General features: G+C 52.4%; 7 protein-coding genes across 7 annotated transcripts; 4 read left to right on the top strand and 3 right to left on the bottom strand.

Annotated features, from left to right (window-relative positions):
- Positions 1–466: 466 nt before the first annotated feature.
- On the bottom strand, positions 467–3796 carry BDW47DRAFT_114838 (tRNA methyltransferase PPM2; the record flags this gene model as incomplete). The annotated part of the gene is made up of 9 exons (XM_024814724.1): positions 467–568; positions 607–680; positions 947–1193; positions 1244–1291; positions 1349–1429; positions 1488–2929; positions 2991–3355; positions 3428–3645; positions 3719–3796. 9 exons carry the CDS (start codon positions 3794–3796, stop codon positions 467–469), a joined length of 2655 nt encoding a protein of 884 aa, XP_024676100.1.
- Positions 3797–4035: 239 nt separating this feature from the next.
- BDW47DRAFT_97860 (phosphoinositide binding protein ATG18) lies at positions 4036–6338 on the top strand. Its single transcript, XM_024820505.1, has 5 exons — positions 4036–4441; positions 4516–4670; positions 4834–4993; positions 5051–5924; positions 5980–6338. Exons 1-5 carry the CDS (start codon positions 4390–4392, stop codon positions 6026–6028), a joined length of 1290 nt encoding a protein of 429 aa, XP_024676101.1. The 5' UTR covers positions 4036–4389; the 3' UTR covers positions 6029–6338.
- Positions 6339–6552: 214 nt separating this feature from the next.
- Positions 6553–8575, top strand: BDW47DRAFT_131411 (tRNA(Phe) (4-demethylwyosine(37)-C(7)) aminocarboxypropyltransferase). Its single transcript, XM_024817299.1, has one exon. The coding sequence runs from the start codon at positions 6763–6765 to the stop codon at positions 8068–8070; it is 1308 nt and encodes a 435-aa protein (XP_024676102.1). The 5' UTR covers positions 6553–6762; the 3' UTR covers positions 8071–8575.
- On the bottom strand, positions 7592–9147 carry BDW47DRAFT_97864 (nucleobindin SSP120). The gene is made up of 2 exons (XM_024820506.1): positions 8860–9147; positions 7592–8800 (listed from the first exon to the last, which is right to left on the bottom strand). Exons 1-2 carry the CDS (start codon positions 8984–8986, stop codon positions 8316–8318), a joined length of 612 nt encoding a protein of 203 aa, XP_024676103.1. The 5' UTR covers positions 8987–9147; the 3' UTR covers positions 7592–8315.
- A 132-nt stretch (positions 9148–9279) lies between these two features.
- BDW47DRAFT_97866 (uncharacterized protein) lies at positions 9280–12022 on the top strand. The gene has a single exon (XM_024820507.1). It carries the CDS (start codon positions 9379–9381, stop codon positions 11677–11679), a length of 2301 nt encoding a protein of 766 aa, XP_024676104.1. The 5' UTR covers positions 9280–9378; the 3' UTR covers positions 11680–12022.
- A 132-nt stretch (positions 12023–12154) lies between these two features.
- On the bottom strand, positions 12155–14914 carry BDW47DRAFT_97868 (DEAH-box ATP-dependent RNA helicase PRP43). Its single transcript, XM_024820508.1, has 3 exons — positions 14474–14914; positions 12540–14406; positions 12155–12475 (listed from the first exon to the last, which is right to left on the bottom strand). Exons 1-3 carry the CDS (start codon positions 14767–14769, stop codon positions 12347–12349), a joined length of 2292 nt encoding a protein of 763 aa, XP_024676105.1. The 5' UTR covers positions 14770–14914; the 3' UTR covers positions 12155–12346.
- A 245-nt stretch (positions 14915–15159) lies between these two features.
- Positions 15160–18702, top strand: BDW47DRAFT_97869 (protein arginine N-methyltransferase). Its single transcript, XM_024820509.1, has 4 exons — positions 15160–15650; positions 15706–16333; positions 16455–17995; positions 18074–18702. Exons 1-4 carry the CDS (start codon positions 15534–15536, stop codon positions 18368–18370), a joined length of 2583 nt encoding a protein of 860 aa, XP_024676106.1. The 5' UTR covers positions 15160–15533; the 3' UTR covers positions 18371–18702.
- The last annotated feature ends 197 nt before the right edge of the window (positions 18703–18899 follow it).

Here is an 18899-nt window from a genome sequence, read left to right on the forward strand (position 1 = left end):
CGGTAATCAGCGTCCTCGATCGGGATAAACGCACGGAGGATATCAAACAAAGAAAGAAAAAAGAAACGGAAAGGAGGGAACCAGATCTTTCCTCAGGTCCCGAATAGGTCTATCCTTAAAACTGTTTTCACTCAGCCGTGCTTGCAAACAATTTTGAATAAAACTGAATATCCCAGGGGCGAAGCCCATCTCTACAGGGTCAGTCGCATTTGCTGATGCAATATGCGGACTGATAGACACTACAGAGTGGAACCAAAGCAGGATTACAAGGTGGCGCTACTCAATTAGGTACAGCTAGGGGCCCTTGCGCCCTGCCAACTGATGTTCGGCGGGCATAATCAAGCAGGGATATCTAGTCATGCTTTGTACAAGAGACGCGAACATCTGGCCCCATCCATCCTTGGGCCGTCTCCTTCAACTCCCGCGCGAGCCCCAGCAGATAATACTGGGCCATGTCAGTCGGGAGTCACTCGAATAACCTGATCGTCTTCTGGAGATCATTGAGCGATTTCTTATTGGCTTGCAAGTCCCGATTGCCATAGACATCCCGACCGGCGGCATACCCTTTCTAGATATTGCGAAAGAAATATTGACATCAATGCTGACCTGGCCTGTGGGTGACGCGGTCTGCAGCCACAGTGGCGGGATGAAGAGAACGTCTCCTGGGTGCAAGTGGCCTCCTGTGGGGAAGTATGCGGGATTGAAGTAACAGATCCATCCTCCTGGAAGATGTTGAAATTAGAGCTCGAGGCCCCAGGCGGAATGCTCAAGTATTGAACGCCGCGTGGAGGGTGGAGAATCAGCCTTTTCTTCCCGCGAATTTGACCCAGGACAGTTACCATAATCTGGGGCAATCGCCAGTGCATTGTCATCTCCAACCAACTGTGTGACTATGTGACTGTGACGACGTAGCTTACATCGTCGTGAAGCCAGAGAGTAATCGGACCAAATATCCTCAGTGGGGAGCTGTGTGCAACTCCCGACACCTGTGAAAACATCTCGGGGAGTCGAAAATCGTCTTTCATTCTGGAAATCAGCCACGCGGTTGGCAGGCTGTTTCGTCGCAGGTCCTGGTGACCACCCGCGTGCACCTCGTCCATGAACGGGCCAAAACGTTTAGTCGCGTAAGAGAATTCTTTGGATTGGGAGCTCAGATTTTCTGTATGGGCTGCGTGCACTACGGCTTGATTTGACTACGCTTAGCGAGGAAGCTTTCCGGCTGCTATTGGGAATACGAGCGTACATTGCTGTCACCACCGATTGCACTGGTGAGATACTCTTTTGTCCAGAGCTCTTTGCAAGGGCCACTGTCCGATCTTTCATTTATCACTGGTTTGCAGTCAGCAACAATCTGTTGAAAGTGCGCGGACTTTGCGACTCGCACGCGAGGAGTTAACATGATCTCTTCCGCCGCTTTGGAATCAACGCACTGATGATTTCCGGATAGTCTAGCCGCCCCATGAGTAGGCTGGCTAGCTTTGGGAAACCAGGGCCCAGTTGTTTTCGGCGGTAGAGTCCTTCTGCTTCAGCATCCAGGTCCCCTCCGTCCAGACGGTTCCAAACGCGAAGCAGACGGCACCGCCGCCCAAAATAATTAATTCGGTGGGAGTGACAGTGCTCGCAACATGGCCGACCAGTAAAGGTCTCGGCCCTTCAAAGCCAACCCCTAGTCCGATTGCAGAAACAATATTGGGGCTGTCGGTCCAAGTCTTCTCTTCTCTCAAACATTTCAACAAAATTGACAAGTCGAGAAGCATAATCTCTTTGTCAAGAGGAACCACTTGTCGAGCGGTGATACCGCCGACAATAACCAGACCCCACGAAGTCCGACTGATCGTAGCCCCAAACCGATTGATATACTTGAACAAAGGCGAGTTGTTTCGCAAGTTCTCGGTTTGGTCAGTCAGTTCAAGAGAAAGGGATCCGTCACTCTTCTGTTGGAATTTCCACGTCCAAAAGTCATCAAGGACGACTCCATCCGGGCCGATTCCCCCACATAGCACCCCTGATGTATCATCAAGGTTTGTCAAGCAAGCCCCGAATCGAGACCCAACTTTATCTGTGTTGACCTCGACCTCTCGCCATCCGTTTCCGCTTTTGCTCCACGATAACCATGTACCCAGCACGGGGCCGTTACTGTCTTTTCCTCCATATACAAGCACATAATCCGTGTCGAGAGTGACTTTTACAGCATTGTGTCTGAATCTAGAAGCCGGGAGACTCTGGGTTTGGCGCCACTGGCCCGCTTCTCGCAGCCAGCAATCCTGAAACCCCGAGGCTGGAGAGGCTCTCCCTCCAACAAGTAGGCAGTCGCCGTTGCCCAGGTCCGTGACTGTGTGACACATTCGGGCCGATACGTCATTCGGAGGGAAAGGCAGCCGAGATTCGACAATTTCTTCCGAATTGGTATATAGATCGGTGGATAGCAGCCGTGTTTGACGGCCTATCCCGGAATGGTAGCCGATCGATGAGTTTCCGTCGGGAATCAGCGCCCCGAATCGCCGCTGGCCAACCACAGATGGGCAGTTTGCCAGTAGTGAGAACTCGGCACTAGGGTCCCCTGACGCGTCGGGGATTGTCGACTCTGAAAGGGCTTCGGAGCCTGGAGAAGTAGAGGCATGCAGGAGGAAGTAATGGGACGAATAGAGTGCGAGCTCTTCCCACTCGTCGAATGGCTCCACTAGATCTAGAGAGTTCCTGAGGGGGATGCCGACAAATTCGTTGTCTGACCAAAGATCCCATAAACTCCTGGCCTTCGCCTGGCTCCATCCAGCGGCTTTAAAGCGTTCCTCCTGTTGGCGCAGCGAAGGATATTCGTGTACCGAATGCAGGGGCGCGCCCATCTTCTTAAAGTGCTTCATCATGGCCGATGCGAAAGGATGCTCCGGTCCGTCTGGGAAAAACTGCTCTAATATGCAAAATTGAGCATCTTTCATAACGAGTCAGCATGCGAATCCGTGATAGGCTGGGAAATTGTCGGTATTTCTGACCGTTGCTTAACTTCGCGGCCCATTGCAATACCGCAGTGGCGGAATTGACGTCCATATACGTCAGGGACACTTCCGCCAGAAAGAGAACCGAGCACTCCGAGGGCAGGATTTGCCGTCTGAGCACTTCGTCTAGCTTTTCTAGGTTCTTCAGATCGCAGCCAACAGCCACATAGTTCTTGCTGCGAACCAGGATGGGACTGTCGTTTGGCAGGAATTCTACATCCTGGAGGAGCTGTGTGATATCGTCCGATTTCTCGATGGACAGCTTTCTATTGACCATCAATTTCTCGTAATCAATATCCACGAACGTCGTATTTCTACAGAGGCTCTCGTCGGCGCTGAGCAGTATGAAGGGCAACGGATCACTACGACATTCCGACTTAGCATCCAGTCCATACGTTTCCACCTCGTTATCAATCCGCCGCGTTACGACTCACAAGCCACAACCAAGATTCAAGACGAATTTGGGTTTCTCTGAAGGTTCGCGCATGAATCGGCGGACGCTCTCTTCCATCGTATGCATCCGAAGCCAATATCCGCGATTGATCCCGGGCGATCGTCGCTGAGGTTTCCCAACGAAATGCCGGAAAAAATGGGGTTTAGGGTAATAAAGCTGCTCGACGCTTCGTTTCGATGCAATACTACTATTGTTCGTCTTCAGACAGAAAAGTAAGTAACAGCATCTCGCAGGGTATGCGGGGTCGAGGACTCAATCATATACAACTTACAGCCATCACCAAATCGGCGTCCTTTTCGACCTTAGAGACGCCTCCAGGGGCCGCCGCTGGCCCTTTTTTGGAGACCATCACTAAAAAGCCGAAAATACCGCTCCTATAGAGTCTATAGACGGGTAGAATGTCAAATTATATGAAAAAGAACGGCAACCCGGGAGTGGGAAAAGCCCCACTACAATGTCTTGAAAAGTTTAGATCATCGTAGTAATCAAGGTGTGGCCCGAGCGTCCCAAGGCACGCTTTGCCGCGCGCCAGACTCAGCCCGCGGTAGGAGGAGGAACTGCTTGTTGCTCTGCGATTTCCCCGGGTCCTCTCTTTCTCAACAACTGTCAACCTTAACGATCCTCCTTCCGTGCGCTGCGGACCTTTGTCGCTCCTATTTTCTGTGTTGTACGTCTGCATGTGATCGCTGATCACCGGTATACTTAAGCCCCCTCCCCCCCGGGACCCGTGAGGCGAAGGTCATCGGTGACGAAATGGTCCTGTGATAGGATCGACCTGCTGTGCCTTTAGCTTCCTACCACTACCCACGAACCCCGCGAACATCCTTGTTGGCTCGATCCTGGTCGCGTAACGCTTCTTCTCTGATTCGATTTTCCAGTGTTTGCGCCACTTGTCTCTTTTGAAATCGGTGTCGCGCTCGCAAGGGGTGCGACTGAGGAAAAATGGCCATGAATTTCGTGACGTTTAACCAAGACTACAGCCATTTGGCTGTCGGTAAGGGCTCCCCCGCCTCCACCGCCAAATATCGCTCGTCGCGACAGAGTCATTTTCTAATGTCTGTCTACCAGCGACGTCTAGGGGTTTTCGAATCTTCACAACGGATCCGTTCGCTAAGAGCTATGAGACCAAGGAAGGGAATATCGCGATAATGGAGATGCTATTCTCGACGTCGCTGGTTGCGCTTATTCTGTCGCCGCGTCGGCTTCACATCACTAATACCAAGGTTCGTAGACATCCTTTGCGCAAACATGTGGGGCTGTGTGACTGTCATGAGGAGGGGAGAGGAGAGGAAGAGGCAAGAAATTGCATGTTGTTGGGACTGTTGGGCTGTTTACTCGATTTCGTGACTCTCGTTGACACTGCTTGTCTGCCTCTTCTCAATATAGCGCCAATCCACAATATGCGAATTGACGTTCCCTACCACCGTCCTAGCGGTCAAGCTGAACCGAAAACGCCTCGTGATCGTTCTAGAGGATCAGATCTATATCTATGACATTCAAACCATGAAGCTCCTATATACCATCCAGACCTCCCCAAATCCGAACGGCAAGACCTTCCATCTTCCGCTGCATTTGCATGGGCTTTGTTTCTAACGTCTAGCAGCGCTCTGTGCCCTATCGCCATCGTCCGACAATTGCTATCTCGCATACCCTCTTCCGCTGAGAGCTCCGGCTGCTACTTTCACCCCCCCGCCTCATGCGCCACCGGGAGCAATGCACGTATCACCTACCAGTGGAGAGGTTCTAATCTTTGATACGTTGAAGCTAGAAGCGATCAACGTCATTGAGGCCCATCGGTCCCCGTTAGCATGCATTACACTTAATGGCGATGGCACTCTTATTGCCACTGCATCCGACAAAGGAACAATCATCCGCGTCTTTTCCGTTCCGGATGGCCACAAACTCTACCAATTTCGGCGCGGATCAATCCCCTCCAGAATCTACAGCATGTCCTTCAATACCACTTCGACCCTCCTCTGTGTCTCTTCGTCGACCGAAACCATTCATCTATTCAAACTGAGCCACCCGGGCCAGTCTCCTGACGGCTCCTCTCCATCCTCGCCCACCACCCGCCAAGGAACATTGAGTCACAGTTCTCCGAGTCAATCGCCGGAAGCCGACGACATGGGGGAAGAATCGGGCTCGGAGGTAGCTATGCGGAAACACAATGGGACCTTAATGGGAATCATCCGACGGACCTCTCAAAACGTGGGGAGCTCTTTTGCTGCTCGAGTCGGCGGGTATCTCCCAAAAGGCGTCAGCGAAATGTGGGAACCGACGCGGGACTTTGCCTGGATTAAACTCCCCAAGGCCAACCAGGCCGCGGGAGGAAATGGGAATACTGGGCCGCTACGGAGTGTCGTCGCTATGAGTAGCAACACGCCGCAAGTTATGGTGGTCACCAGCGACGGTAACTTTTATGTTTACAGTATCGATCTAGCAAAAGGTGGTGAGGGGACATTGACAAAACAATATTCGTGAGTTTGGCTCTCTTTTTGGATCGTTGATCTAGATACTAACAGGCGATGCTAGCGTGCTTGACACCAATGATAGGCTTGGATACACTGGCACTGATTACTGAATCCGCCATATCTTTGTCATACCAATCCCATTCAATTCCATCTCCTCTGTCTTTTTTCCAGTAATTTCCATGGGCTATCCTCGGTGGGAAGCGACGGTCTTTTTTTTACTTGCAGCATGAGGTCACGGCGGCGACTGTTTTAACGATATCCTTGGTGATTTTATCTGGTCTTTCCTGCGACAGTCTGCATACTGCCACTACCACCTTTTTGAAGTATGGCAATAGTACATAGTACAATGCACACTATCAAATTTCATTGTGGAAGATCTTCCTCGTCTAAATGCCGTCGTATTTTATAGTGATAGTGAAAGGACAATATCATCTCGTATAATGATTGAGACACTTAAAAGGACTATTTTGAAACATTATACATCACACAATTGAGTCGGGTTTTTCTCCCATACTATTTTCCATGTTAGTCGAGTCTCGTCGTTTTCAGATATAGATACAGGTCACATGACGAGCATATAACGGAAGATGGACTCCAAATTTTCAATTGGTCAACACCACAAACATCGACTATCGTTAACGACGCAAGACGACTTCTGGTAATAATACTGTGGCTATGATGTTCCAGGTTCAAAGCTAAACTGGAGGCTGTGGGAATTAATATCGCCTAGTATACCATCAGCTGTCAACCAAAATGCCCTTCTAAGCTCGCGCACTCTATTACTATATGGTTTCAATCAATAAGCCAAAGTCTGGCAATATTGGAGTGACCAAATTCCAACATTATGTCTCGTGAACATCATGCTCCTTCTCGACAAGGCCCTACTTCCGGGCAGGCCGACAGAGACCCTGCAAGACGCAGTCATACCGGAAATCGTCCGAAAAAGATCTTCAATCCGCTACAGCGGGGCATACAAGACTTCGTGACAAACCATCTATCACCATCAACACTTTCCAACCACGGCCTATCCCCAGAAACACTAGCATCGTCACTCCCAAAACGCTTCACCGCATATGAACCGCTCCTATTGCTTCCCGCGAATGCATTCAGCGCCCCCGCACCATGGGGCTCACTCTACCAAGACCTAGATCCGCAGCAGCGCCAGCAACTCTACGAGTCACTAGCCGCATCATTCAGCCACATGGGCGTGACACACATCGCGATCAACGCCCCCATCGCACCCACCGACACTCAAGGACACGAGAACCGCATGCGCAGCCCCGTGGGCCTGATCCCCTTGCACGGAGACTTCGGGCCCCCTCCATCAGGAGATGGCGAAGAAGCGCAGCCGAGTGAGCTCGATTTCCAGCATGCGCTGTGGGTGCGCACGGTGCAGAACCACGGGATCGTGCAGATCTGGGCGCCGCTGTACACTATGTTCTCGCGCGGCAATATCACCGAGAAGGCGCGGATCCTGGGCGCGTTTGAGGGGCTTGATGAGGGCTCGCTTGCGGGGCAGGAGGTTGGGGACGTTGCTGTTGTTGATATGTATGCGGGGATTGGGTACTTTGTTTTCTCGTATTTGAAGAAGGGGGTGAGGAGGGTGTGGGGGTGGGAGATTAATGGGTGGTCTGTGGAGGGGTTGAGGAGGGGATGTGTGGCGAATGGATGGGGTTGCAGGGTGGTTTCTGTGCGGGACGGCGCTTTGAATGTGTCTGTGCAGGAGTTGGTTGAGAGTCTTGATGATCAGACTAGGGTGGTTGTCTTCCATGGTGACAACAAGCATGCTGCCAGGATTTTGAGTGACGTGCAGCGGGCGACGGCGACAACGTGCCCAGGTGAATGGAACAGCATCAGGCACGTCAATTTGGGCCTCCTCCCGACATCCCGTGCGGCGTGGGACAATGCTTGTAGCATGGTTGATGCTCAGAGGGGTGGGTGGCTGCACGTCCATGAGAACGTTGATATACAGGAAGTCGAGCAGAAGAAACAGGAGTTTACTACGGAGCTCCAAAGGATACGGTCCCAGGCTATCAATTCGCCTGCCATTGCTGAGTGCCGTCATGTCGAATATGTGAAGACCTACGCGCCCGGGGTCATGCACTGTGTCTTTGATGTACGACTGTCATCCCCATCCGACAATTCGAAATAAGACGCTGGCGAAGAACAGCAAAGCCCAACCCACGAATCTGACCCGTCGGAGAAACCGAGCCAATACTCAGCGCAACCGGGCAAAGCTGGATCCGGCCAGACCAAGCAGTGAATATCCTATCCTCGCGACGAAAGGGTATCGATTTATCGCATCATATCAAGTAACCGGCATTCACACTGTCCAAAGGAGACATCATATATACAACAAAAGAAAAAGGGGAAAATCAACGCCGTACTGTACACGTCTTAAATCTTCCTGCGGAACTTTTGCGGGATGTTTTTCTCCACAATTTGTGTCCTCTCAAGCTGTTCCAGCCTCTCTGCCGCCATATCCTCCTCGTCGTGTCTCCGGAAATGCTCAATGTCTTCGGGATGGTTGAGGTCCTCCTCTGTTGTATCGTCTCCGTGGTACTTCTCATAATGGTGGATTTCATACTCGTACTCGATGTCACCGTGATGACCGGGACCAAACCCAAGGTCGGGAAGTCGAGTGCCGGACGAGATCAAACGCATCCAGTTATCGCGGGAGATGACGCCAGTGTTGGTGGGGTCGAACAACGCAAACACCTCCCGAACGCCCTGCTGCTTGCGATCTTCACTCACGCCGGCATTTGACTCGTCGTCCAGGCCATATGTCTTCCGAACCTCGTCCAAAGTCCAAGCTCCGGAGTTATCGTAATCGTGAAGGGCGAAGAAGGAGCCGGGGTCAAAAGAATCGATGTGATGTTCCTCTGTTGGAGCAGCAGCGTCAGGACGTGCGATGTCAAGAGGTCATTTTTGAGTCACCCACCATTCATGTGCCGCGTCGCCCAGTCAGAAGACGGGGGCTGATCGGAATGGGCGCCATGGGCATTTGCGACATTGCCGCTCAAGGCCAGCAGAGCAGCTGCGAGGGTGATCGATGGGATAAACATCATCGACTGCACGGTTCCAGGGGGGTTGTGACAAGTAGATATAGGATCTAGAGGTTATAATTGCAGCCCGGCTACATAGATCAAAGAAAAACAAATACAACAATGAGACACGACCAGTGCGTTCCACACAAAGGAGATGAGAATGTACAGATGGTATCTCCAAGTTTCCCCGTGTCTGGTCCGGCTATCCTGAGAGCGGCTGTTTGCAGGGTTTGCACCGGCCCGGAGACCCGATGACTTTTTGTCGGCGAATTCGGTTCCTGGTCGTCCCACTACGACCTACATCACCACACCACCTTCGATCAACCATTGAGCCCTGTAGGGTCGCCAATTCCCTTGGTCTATTCGCCGGCTGCCCTCATCCATTCCGACCCCGGACAAGGCATGTCGTGATTATGCAAAGTCTCTGGACCCGTGCCGGTTCGGCGCAGTCGTCGACCTGTCGCTGCGTCTCATGCCTGAGCACCGGTGCGAGCGGATTGACCTCACGGACAGCGTCGGCCGCAAGCAAGAGACGTCTTCGGATCGGAAACTCGATTACGGCTTTTTACACGAGTATTTTCGCCGCCGCTGCGTTGGCAGATGCCCGGGCGAAGAATCAACGGCGTCTTGAATGGACGGAAAAGATCGCGGCCGTCAAGGAGGAGGTCGACAAGTTGATGGACGAGGAACAGCGCATTCTACAAGCAATCTCGCCGCAGCAATTAGCGACACCCTTCCGTCGAATCTCCCAGATACGCCAATACAGCACTGCTGCTGCCCGCCGTCCGTCCGAACGACCCAGAGTCCAATGGCCGTCAAATAACCTTCGAAGGAACCCCCGGCGTGTCTCGGATTCGCCAATGTTTTCGGATGATCTGGAATTTGAGGATGGGTCACGCTCCGGTGGTGCTACTGTGGAGGTCGAGCAGGAGAGCCGGGTGGTCACAGAGATCCTTGCGGAAAACGAGGCTCCAATCTTTGAGGATGCAGACGATGGGACAGGCTTGTCGAATCACTATGATGCCTTTCCAGAGTGGCTCTGGTATGACCCGATTCGCCTCAAGGCGATTCGGAAATTGGCGCTGAGACAGCTGGCTATCCGGTTACTGCTGCGACCGGCCATCGCGCACACATACGAGGGGATCCGGATGAACTACGCGCAGGACTCCTCCGTACCTCAGTTGAAGGTAGCCGACCTTCTCAAAGAATTGAGCCATATCCGACACAGAATGCGGCACTTAAAAACATCGAGGGAGGCATACATCGATGATCTGACCAAGGATTTCCGCCTTCGCGATATGGATGAGGTGACACGCGAGCGCGCCCAGCTGGAAGAGGAGATGCGCAGTGACACGGAAATATACCTAGCCGAGGAGATGTCGCTCGCGGAATACCTTCTTCGACTGTCGAACAACATCATGCGTTCCAAAGACCCCGATCGGTCTACCGCTTTACGGTTGATGCTTTTGGCTTTTTACAAAACCAAGCAGCACGATCTATGCCACCTGGTTATGAAGACAATTCTACCTCACAAGTTTCCTTTGAACGCCTCTCTTATCCTCACGATACTTACCTTCTACCGCAAGGACAAAGATCTCCGGTCATTCGACCGGTTTCTGAATATGCTGTGCGGGCAGGGTTATCCCATTGACATGTACAACTTGAGCTACTACGTCAAGGAAGTGATCAACGGCATCGAAATTGCTGTCCCCCCCGTGCAATCCGCTAATGCGGTCGCCTACACCGTCCTGATTGTGTCTTGCTTGCGTTTCAATCAACCCGAGCGAGCCGAAGCCTACCTCCAAGCGGCTAGGAGGATAGGATACATGGACCATTTTCCCAACCTGAATGCATATTTAGCATTCTATGCCAATCGACACGACTGGGAGATGGGCGTGCAGACCATGAAGAGATGTCTGGCTTTCATCTCTTCATCAACAGCCCACGAAGAGGTCAGTGTTGAGAAAATGATACTTCTAATGACCAACCTCTGCGACTCCTGCGAAAGATACGACGTCTCCGAGGCAATCATCGTCGCCGCAGTGGACAGTGGCTTCGACTGGAGGTGCGCTATGGAGCACCTGCGTATCGAATCAGCCATAGACCCACATTCCCGCCGATGGCACGTAGCAGAGGACGCATCGCCAACAAGTCTCAACGCCCGAGATAAAGCGACATGGGAGAAGTGCTACGCATTCGCCAACGCCTTCGGAGAGCAGCTGAACGAACTCGCCTTGGACGAGCACAAATCCTCCGCTCGCCAATGGCAAAAGCTAATGGGGACCTACGCCCAGCAAGTCCTCGATTCCGTCCTCGCCGGCAAGCCCGCAGAGTACCGAAACTCAAACCCCGCTCCAGAGCCCAGCAGCACAAGCCAACAAGAATCTCTTCTCGAACAAATCAACATCGAAGACGACCGGTTCAACGTCGACGAAGAAGAGTTCCACGAAGCAAAACGCACCGCCGAAGCCCAGAAAGGAGAGATCACATCCTTACGAAGCGAAGTCTCGCACCTAAAGCAGCTTATCTACAAACTGCACCAGACCACCCTCGACAGCACCTCCATAGCCCAGTCTGCCTCCAGAGACCTCGAACAGCTGAAAGCCCAGCTCGCATCCACAAATACCATCCTTCCACCCAAAGCCGCCGCTCTCGACGAGGCGCCGCCTGCGCCGCCTCATCTAAGCGTTCGATATATCAAGTCGTCGTCTTGAACGAGATGACACGGCACCCCTCGAATCTTGGAGCTGTCTGCTCCAAGATTTCATTCGATCGATCAATCGACGACCAGCGCTTCAAGAAAGCGTGTACATTGCTATAACTTAACTCGGCGGAGTTATTATTGGTTTATTTATTTGTTTCATTATTTTTTTTTATACTTTTTTTTTCTTTTGGCTCCGCCTACTGATACCTTAGTGAACTGTACATTATCATGATAGAATTGGAATCAACGACCAGGCCATCATCTCTCAATTACGCCTTTTTCAGCCTATTCATGTGGCGATTGGGGAAAATCTATAGCTCGTGTAACAATACATGCTTTTATAAAGAGATATATGTCAAGGATATGGGAAATCATAATCACTCAGCTTCATGGTACAGCATTCTCTAGATTGTTGCCAGCCCTGTTATCAAGGGAAATTTCAAATTTTCTCTATAAAATCTGACAAGACACGTCGATGGACCGGCGCTACTTCTAAACATTGACAGGGGGGGGGGGAAGAAGATAAAAGACAAGAAAAGAAAAAAACAAATCAAGGAAAACTACAGAAGCGTACCGGGCACGACGCCAAATAGAAAGAACATTTCATCAACATAAAATAGATGTCTAGAAAGGGTAAATAAAAAAAGGAACTCCTAATAACCGCAAACACACATAATCTATCGTCTCCGTGATCCCTCAGAACGCATCTTCTCCTTGCGCGTAAGCCTCTCGGCGGCGCGGAGAAGAGCCGAACGGATGTCGCCCTTGGCGAAAGTTGAGATGTCGTAGTATGCGGGGGCGATGTCCTGCAATTATGGATTAGTTATTGTTCGTCTTCTTTCACTGATTGTGTTGGAGGTGGGATCTTACCAGGAGCCACTCAGGCTTGACGGCGGTGACAGTCCGGATGTAATTCTTGGTGGTGAGCACGAATTCATTGTACAGGACCCATTCGGCGTCGTGGCCCAAAACGGTGGAGGGATGCAACAAGACATTCTGGTTGTCTTTGATGGTCGTGTACATGTTCTTTCCCTGGCTTTCCTTCCTGGCGACCTGCATGAAGAATCCGGCGCACAGGGCGCGGCGGATGTTCTCGTAGTACTTCTTGTCCTCGAAGGGGGTGGAGACCATCTCGAGCTCTTCGCGCTCCATGATGCGCAGAAGCTGCATGCGCACGTTATCCGCCGACTGGAGCGATCGCAGGGAGAGGAAATGGTCGTGGCACCACTGCTTCGGGTTTTCCTGGGCGTCGGCGCCCTTGAAGGCGTGGTAGACGTTGAGCATGGTCAGCTGATCGCCGTCGGGGTGAGCGAAGAGGTTCTTCATCTCGTCGGCGCGCTTGCGCTGGGATGCCGGTCGCACGAAGACCTGGGGGACGGAAAGAAGGGCCGTGATGGAGAGGATCTCGTTGGAGCAGTAGAACTCAGGAGAGCTGATCAGCATGACCGCCAGGGCGGGGTCAAGGGGGAATTCCGACGCCAGACGGCCCAACGGAGTGAGGTTGCCCTCGTCGTCCAAGCACGCCAGGTAGTTGAGCTCCTCCAGGGCTCTCATCAGGGTCTCGGGCGCGGGGGGATCCATCAAATCGAAATGCACCAGATCATCGACACCAAGTTTCTTCAACTCCAGGACGGTGGACGACAGATTGGAGCGCAGAATCTCAGGGTAGGTCTGGTCGATCAGTTCCTTCTTAAAGGCGCCTTCGGTGTAAAGGCGGAAGCACTTTCCGGGACGTGTACGACCGGCACGACCGGCACGCTGCTGCGCCGAAGCCTTGGAGATCGGAGACACCAAGAGCGACTCGACGCGGATGCGGGGGTTGTAGATCTTCTGCTTCGAGAAACCCGGGTCCACGACATACACGATACCATCAATGGTCAGCGAGGTTTCGGCGATGTTCGTCGACACGATGACCTTTCTCCCAGCGCGACCTCCGGGGCGCGTAGGACCGGGTGCCGGGTCGAAGATGCGTTGCTGCATATGCGGCGGCAGACTGCCATAGAGCGGGTATACCTTCAACGGACCGGCTCCAACTTCTCTGGTCATCTCATCGGCCTCCAGGGAGATCTTGCGCGAAGCATCTTCAATCTCCTCCTCACCGGTCAGGAACAATAAGATATCACCATCTGCCTCGGTGGCGTGGATTTGGAGAACCGTGCGAATGGCGGCCTCCACGTAGTCATTTTCGGGTTCGGGGGTGTAGAAGATCTCGACCGGGTGGGTGCGACCGGGAACGGCGAGGAGAGGGGCATCCATGAAGTAGCGCTGGAACTTCTGCGCATCCAGAGTCGCAGACATGATGATGATCTTCAGATCCGGGCGTCGCACCACAACCTCCTTCAGTAAACCCATCAGAACATCCGTCGCCATGGTCCGTTCGTGAGCCTCGTCCAGAATAATCGTGCTGTAGCGATTTAGGTTATGGTCATGCATGGCCTCCCGCAAAAGCATACCGTCCGTCATGTACTTCAGGAGAGTCTTGGGGCCCGTCTTGTCCTCGAAACGGATGCTGTAACCCACTTCCTCTCCCAGCCTGACATCCATTTCTGCCGCCACACGCTGGGCGACGGACATGGCGGCCACTCGACGGGGTTGCGTACAGGCGACCATCTTGCGCTGAGTTTGCGGCTGGTCATCGAACAGGACGAATTGAGGAATCTGCGTCGTTTTACCGGAACCGGTTTCACCCACGAACACTAGGATTTGCGACTGCTGGTAGAGTTGTAAAAATTCATCTCTACAAGGAAGCATGTTAGAGATCAAGAACATTACCCCGGCAACATCAAGAACAATCCAACACTTACCTCTGGGCATGGACAGGCAAATCACGGCGCCCCTTCAAAATCGAAAAGTACTTGTTGGAAAAAGGCTGCTCGCTGAACGGGTTGATGTCGCCATCTTCGATCTTCTGGGCCTGGGCGGCAGTCGTCCGGTGTCTCTTCACTTTGGCGAATGCAGAACTCTTGCTGAGAGCGCCATTGGCCGACTCATCCTCATACATATGCGCCAAATAGGGGTTGTTCTTTGGGTCTGTTGAAGCCTTATCCATCTTCTGGCGTTTCGCGCGCGAACCTTCAGAATCGGAGCGTCGATCGGTCATGACGAGGAAACAAACAATAAGAAATCAAAAAGAACGGAGGAGTCTCCTGAGAAGGAGAGAAAGTGAATGATATGGGTATGGCTCAGCAAAGTCTTCTCCACAACCGCCGGGGAATCTCAACAAGCGAGTCAAGATGAGGTTGAAGAGGAACGAGTTTCGATAACGGAGAGAAAGAGGTCTAGATAGATGACTGAGGCGGAAACATAGAAAAAAAAAAAAAAAGAAAAGGTCCATTTGACCCAGATAGGCAACTCTGCCGTACATCCAGTCCTATTGGTCAGATGTCCACCGCCCGGGGGATTCTGCCACCACAACCCCGCGGAACAAAAACAGCGGCAAGGGACTGACACTGTTTATCCTCTCTTGTCTAGTATCTACACTCACACCTTTGTCAAAGGGGTGAATCTTTCCCCTCTCTTAGGGTTGTTGGATCTCGGACTAACAATTCCTCCTCGTCCTTGCATCTTCCTTTGGTCCGGCTTGAGACGGAAGATAATTGGATTGAATTCGATTCAATTGTTGGAGTTGCATCAGATCAACCAGCTTCGACACGGTTATTTACCAGCTATCTATTTCTCTGCATAGACTCTCTCTTTGGTGTCACCATTTTTGTACTAGTTTGGAGACAAATCTGATACTTTGGTTATCATCGCTTTGGCCATTGGTCGTTCCATACCCCCCAATATCTACTGGATCTTTTTTTTTTCTTTTTTGCTTGACAGACTTATCCAAGGCTAGTGACTTGATACTGGGTTATCGCGAACATGGAGACCTACAGCAATCCGGACGAGATACCGCCCAGCTTCTGCGTTGGACAGCATGAAAGCAAACGGGCCCTGCCCATCAACTCTCAGACTGTGCGGTCAGCGCACGAAAGCAATGTACGGGATGTACCTCCTCGGGGCTCTGTTGTCTTCACTAACTGGAAGTCGATAGTATGACCTGCTCACTACCCCCATTACCACCTCCCATTTTCAATCCAGGGTTCTTGGCCTGCTCTCCGCCCACCTGCCCAAAATGCAGGCGCCGTCCCCGGACGCCAATGGAACCATGGAAACCACCGAAAACACAAGGCCTCTGGACATTCCGCCGCTCGCACCCTCCGATACCCATCTCACCCCAAACGATGCGATGTCTCAGTTGGTGGGCGTCACCAGTTCCTGGATCGACATGTGTTCTCCGGATCCGTTGATTGCCGACATCTCTCGCCAAGTGTTTATGCTCGAGGTGGCCTATGCAGCCTTCTGCGGAATTGGATATATTCTGGTCCCTGGCCCGAAATTACACCACCGGGACATGCATTCGGAGGGTGTGGCGTACTACGCGAGAGCGATTCAGGACGCTATCACAATGGGCCCTTACATTCAATTCCACATCTGGGTGGAGTCTGTGGACAATCCGGAACTCGAAGTAGACGAAATGGGTGATTTGGCTCCCCTCGCCCGTGAAGAATTCCTAGAAGACTTGGACGACGGGTCGTCCCCGCCGCTTGATCCGTTTGGAACCTGGGATGCGTGGGACACCATCCGCAGGGCTTGTAAATATCATACGCGGCTTTTCGTAGGTAAGAATAGGTCCCCTCTCTCTCTCTTTCACTTCACGACAGCCTCTCTGGGTCTCGGCGGTTACTGCGTTTTGTCCAGCTTTCTTTCTCCGAATAGCCTTTGCTAACTTGGTTTTGGTAGCACTTGCATTGCCGAAACAACTTCCACCGATGTCTGTGCAGTCTCGGTGGCATTCAGAACCAGTTCATATGCTGACTTTCGACGCCAATTCGTTCATAAAGAACCAAAAGGGCTTTCCCGTGCTGTCCAAATCGCATCAATCGATGATATCCCGGTTCATGCGTCTTCGGACTGCTCCATGGATTCTCCTGTGTGATGTCGGTCCAATTCCTGGTGTGGATGCAAACGAATCATCCACAGGCGGCAGTCAGGGTGCGGACTATCCCAGTCTCACACAGGCAGCGGTCTCAAACAAAAAGAACCACGACCCAACTCCCCATCTGTCGTATATCAGGAATCTCCAACAGCGTCAACCTTCCAGAACCGCCATGGAGAGGTTTGGTGTAGGATACCAGGATTATTTGCAAGCTCCCCTGCAGCCCTTGACCGTCAACCTGGAAAGCATAACTTATGAGGTCTTCGAAAAGGATCCCATTAAGTACGAATGGTATGAACGGGCCATTGCCAAGGCCTTGAAAGATTGGAAAGAGCAACAAAGACCCACATCGCACCCAGATGGACGGGTGCTCGTTGCCGTGGTGGGTGCTGGCCGGGGGCCGCTGGTCTCCCGGGCGCTCAAGGCGAGTGCCGAGACGGGCGTTGAGATCGACCTGTGGGCTGTCGAGAAGAACCCCAACGCTTTTGTCCTGCTTCAGCGGCACAATCAAACGCTGTGGGGTGGCAAGGTCACCCTGGTTCAGTCGGACATGCGGGGCTGGAAAGGACCCAAGGTAGAGGTGAAAACGCCGGCCAATACTCCGTCCATGCCTGTTGGAAAGTCCCTCGGGATCGAGAATTCTCTCCTTTACGAACCGGCTTCGGGTCAGAACAGCCCAGATCCAAGCACCAGCCAGGCCGCTCGCGATCTGACATCCACGACCGTCGACATTGTGGTCTCGGAGCTCTTGGGCTCCTTCGGTGACAATGAGCTGTCCCCGGAATGCCTAGATGGTATCACCCATCTCCTGAATCCTACGCATGGCATTTCGATCCCGGCTTCGTACACTGCCCATCTCACGCCGATCTCAGCACCCAAGCTGCACTCCGACATCATGAACCAAACAATCTCCAACCCCGCGGCACCGGAGACGCCATATGTGGTCATGCTACACGCCATCGACTACCTGTCCACCAACCAACCCTCAGCAGCTACCACCATGAGCATCCACAGCGGCAGTACCAATAACAATGGCCGGACCTCGATATCCACCTTACCGGGAACTGAGACCCCAATTCCTGATGTGCAGACCGCATGGTCCTTCTCCCACCCCAACAGGCATATTCCCCCGCAGGCACCTGGTTCCTCAACGATCACCAATGCCCACAACGTCCGCCGGACCCGCTTGACATTCCCAGTTCAGAACCGGGGTGTTTGTCACGGTCTGGGCGGATATTTCGAGACGGTCCTCTACCGGGACATCGAGCTATCGACGAACCCCGTCACCATGGACAGCAAGAGCGCCAACATGATCAGCTGGTTCCCAATCTATTTCCCACTCAAGGTAAGGCGGTTATCCTCATCGACTTTGTCCCGAAACTTTATAGCGAAGAGTTCCGAAGCTAACGATCGCCATCTGCAGACCCCACTGAATGTTCCCGACAACGGGGAGATCGTCGTGACCATGTATCGCCAGACGGATGGCCGGAAGGTCTGGTACGAGTGGATGGCCGAAGTGTTCGCGCTTGAGCGTTCCACGGGGCCCTCCCGGGAGTACGTTGCCCCCGTCATGAGCGGAGCCCGCGCGGTGTCTCCGGGAGAGAATGGTGCCCAGAGCGCCAGACCACCACTGCCCAAGGGGGGTCACGACCGCATCCGTCGGGTGAGGGTCGGCATGACCGATCTTCATTCGAGCATCAAGGAGGGGTGTTTGATGTAGTCCCCTAGTGTAGGCCGAGTCATTGGCTCTTATGCAGCGGGTGGTTTATCTTGCCTGCGGGCGGTATCAACAATCAAGGTATCATCCAGTAAAAAGAACGAACAAAAGGAAAGAAAGAAAAGGATATGGAAGAAATCACATAAATTCAGGGTGATACAAAAGCCATATGGAACGAGAAATCTATACCTATGATAGGAGCAACAAGATAGCAACGAATATCAGGGATCGTCCCGGCGTGTCTCAGGTACACCGGACACCCCGTTGGATCTCACTGAGGGACACCACACCATTATATCATGATCTGGGGGATAATTGGGGGAACAGCGCTGTATATTGATTAACTAAGACTATCCTGGATTTATAGTCTAAATCTTCTAATCTGGATGCAACCCGCGTCTTCTGCATAGATGACTAGATGTTCTGAGCCATAGAAATCCCCCATCAAGGGGAGAAAGGAGCTCAGACAGAGCTCCGTTGGAAGGTTTGATATCTGGGGTTGAACATGATATGTCTACTGCTGGTACGGTCC

Source organism: Aspergillus candidus (genome assembly GCF_002847045.1).
Source record: "Aspergillus candidus strain CBS 102.13 unplaced genomic scaffold BDW47scaffold_2, whole genome shotgun sequence".
Taxonomy (NCBI): domain Eukaryota; kingdom Fungi; phylum Ascomycota; class Eurotiomycetes; order Eurotiales; family Aspergillaceae; genus Aspergillus; species Aspergillus candidus.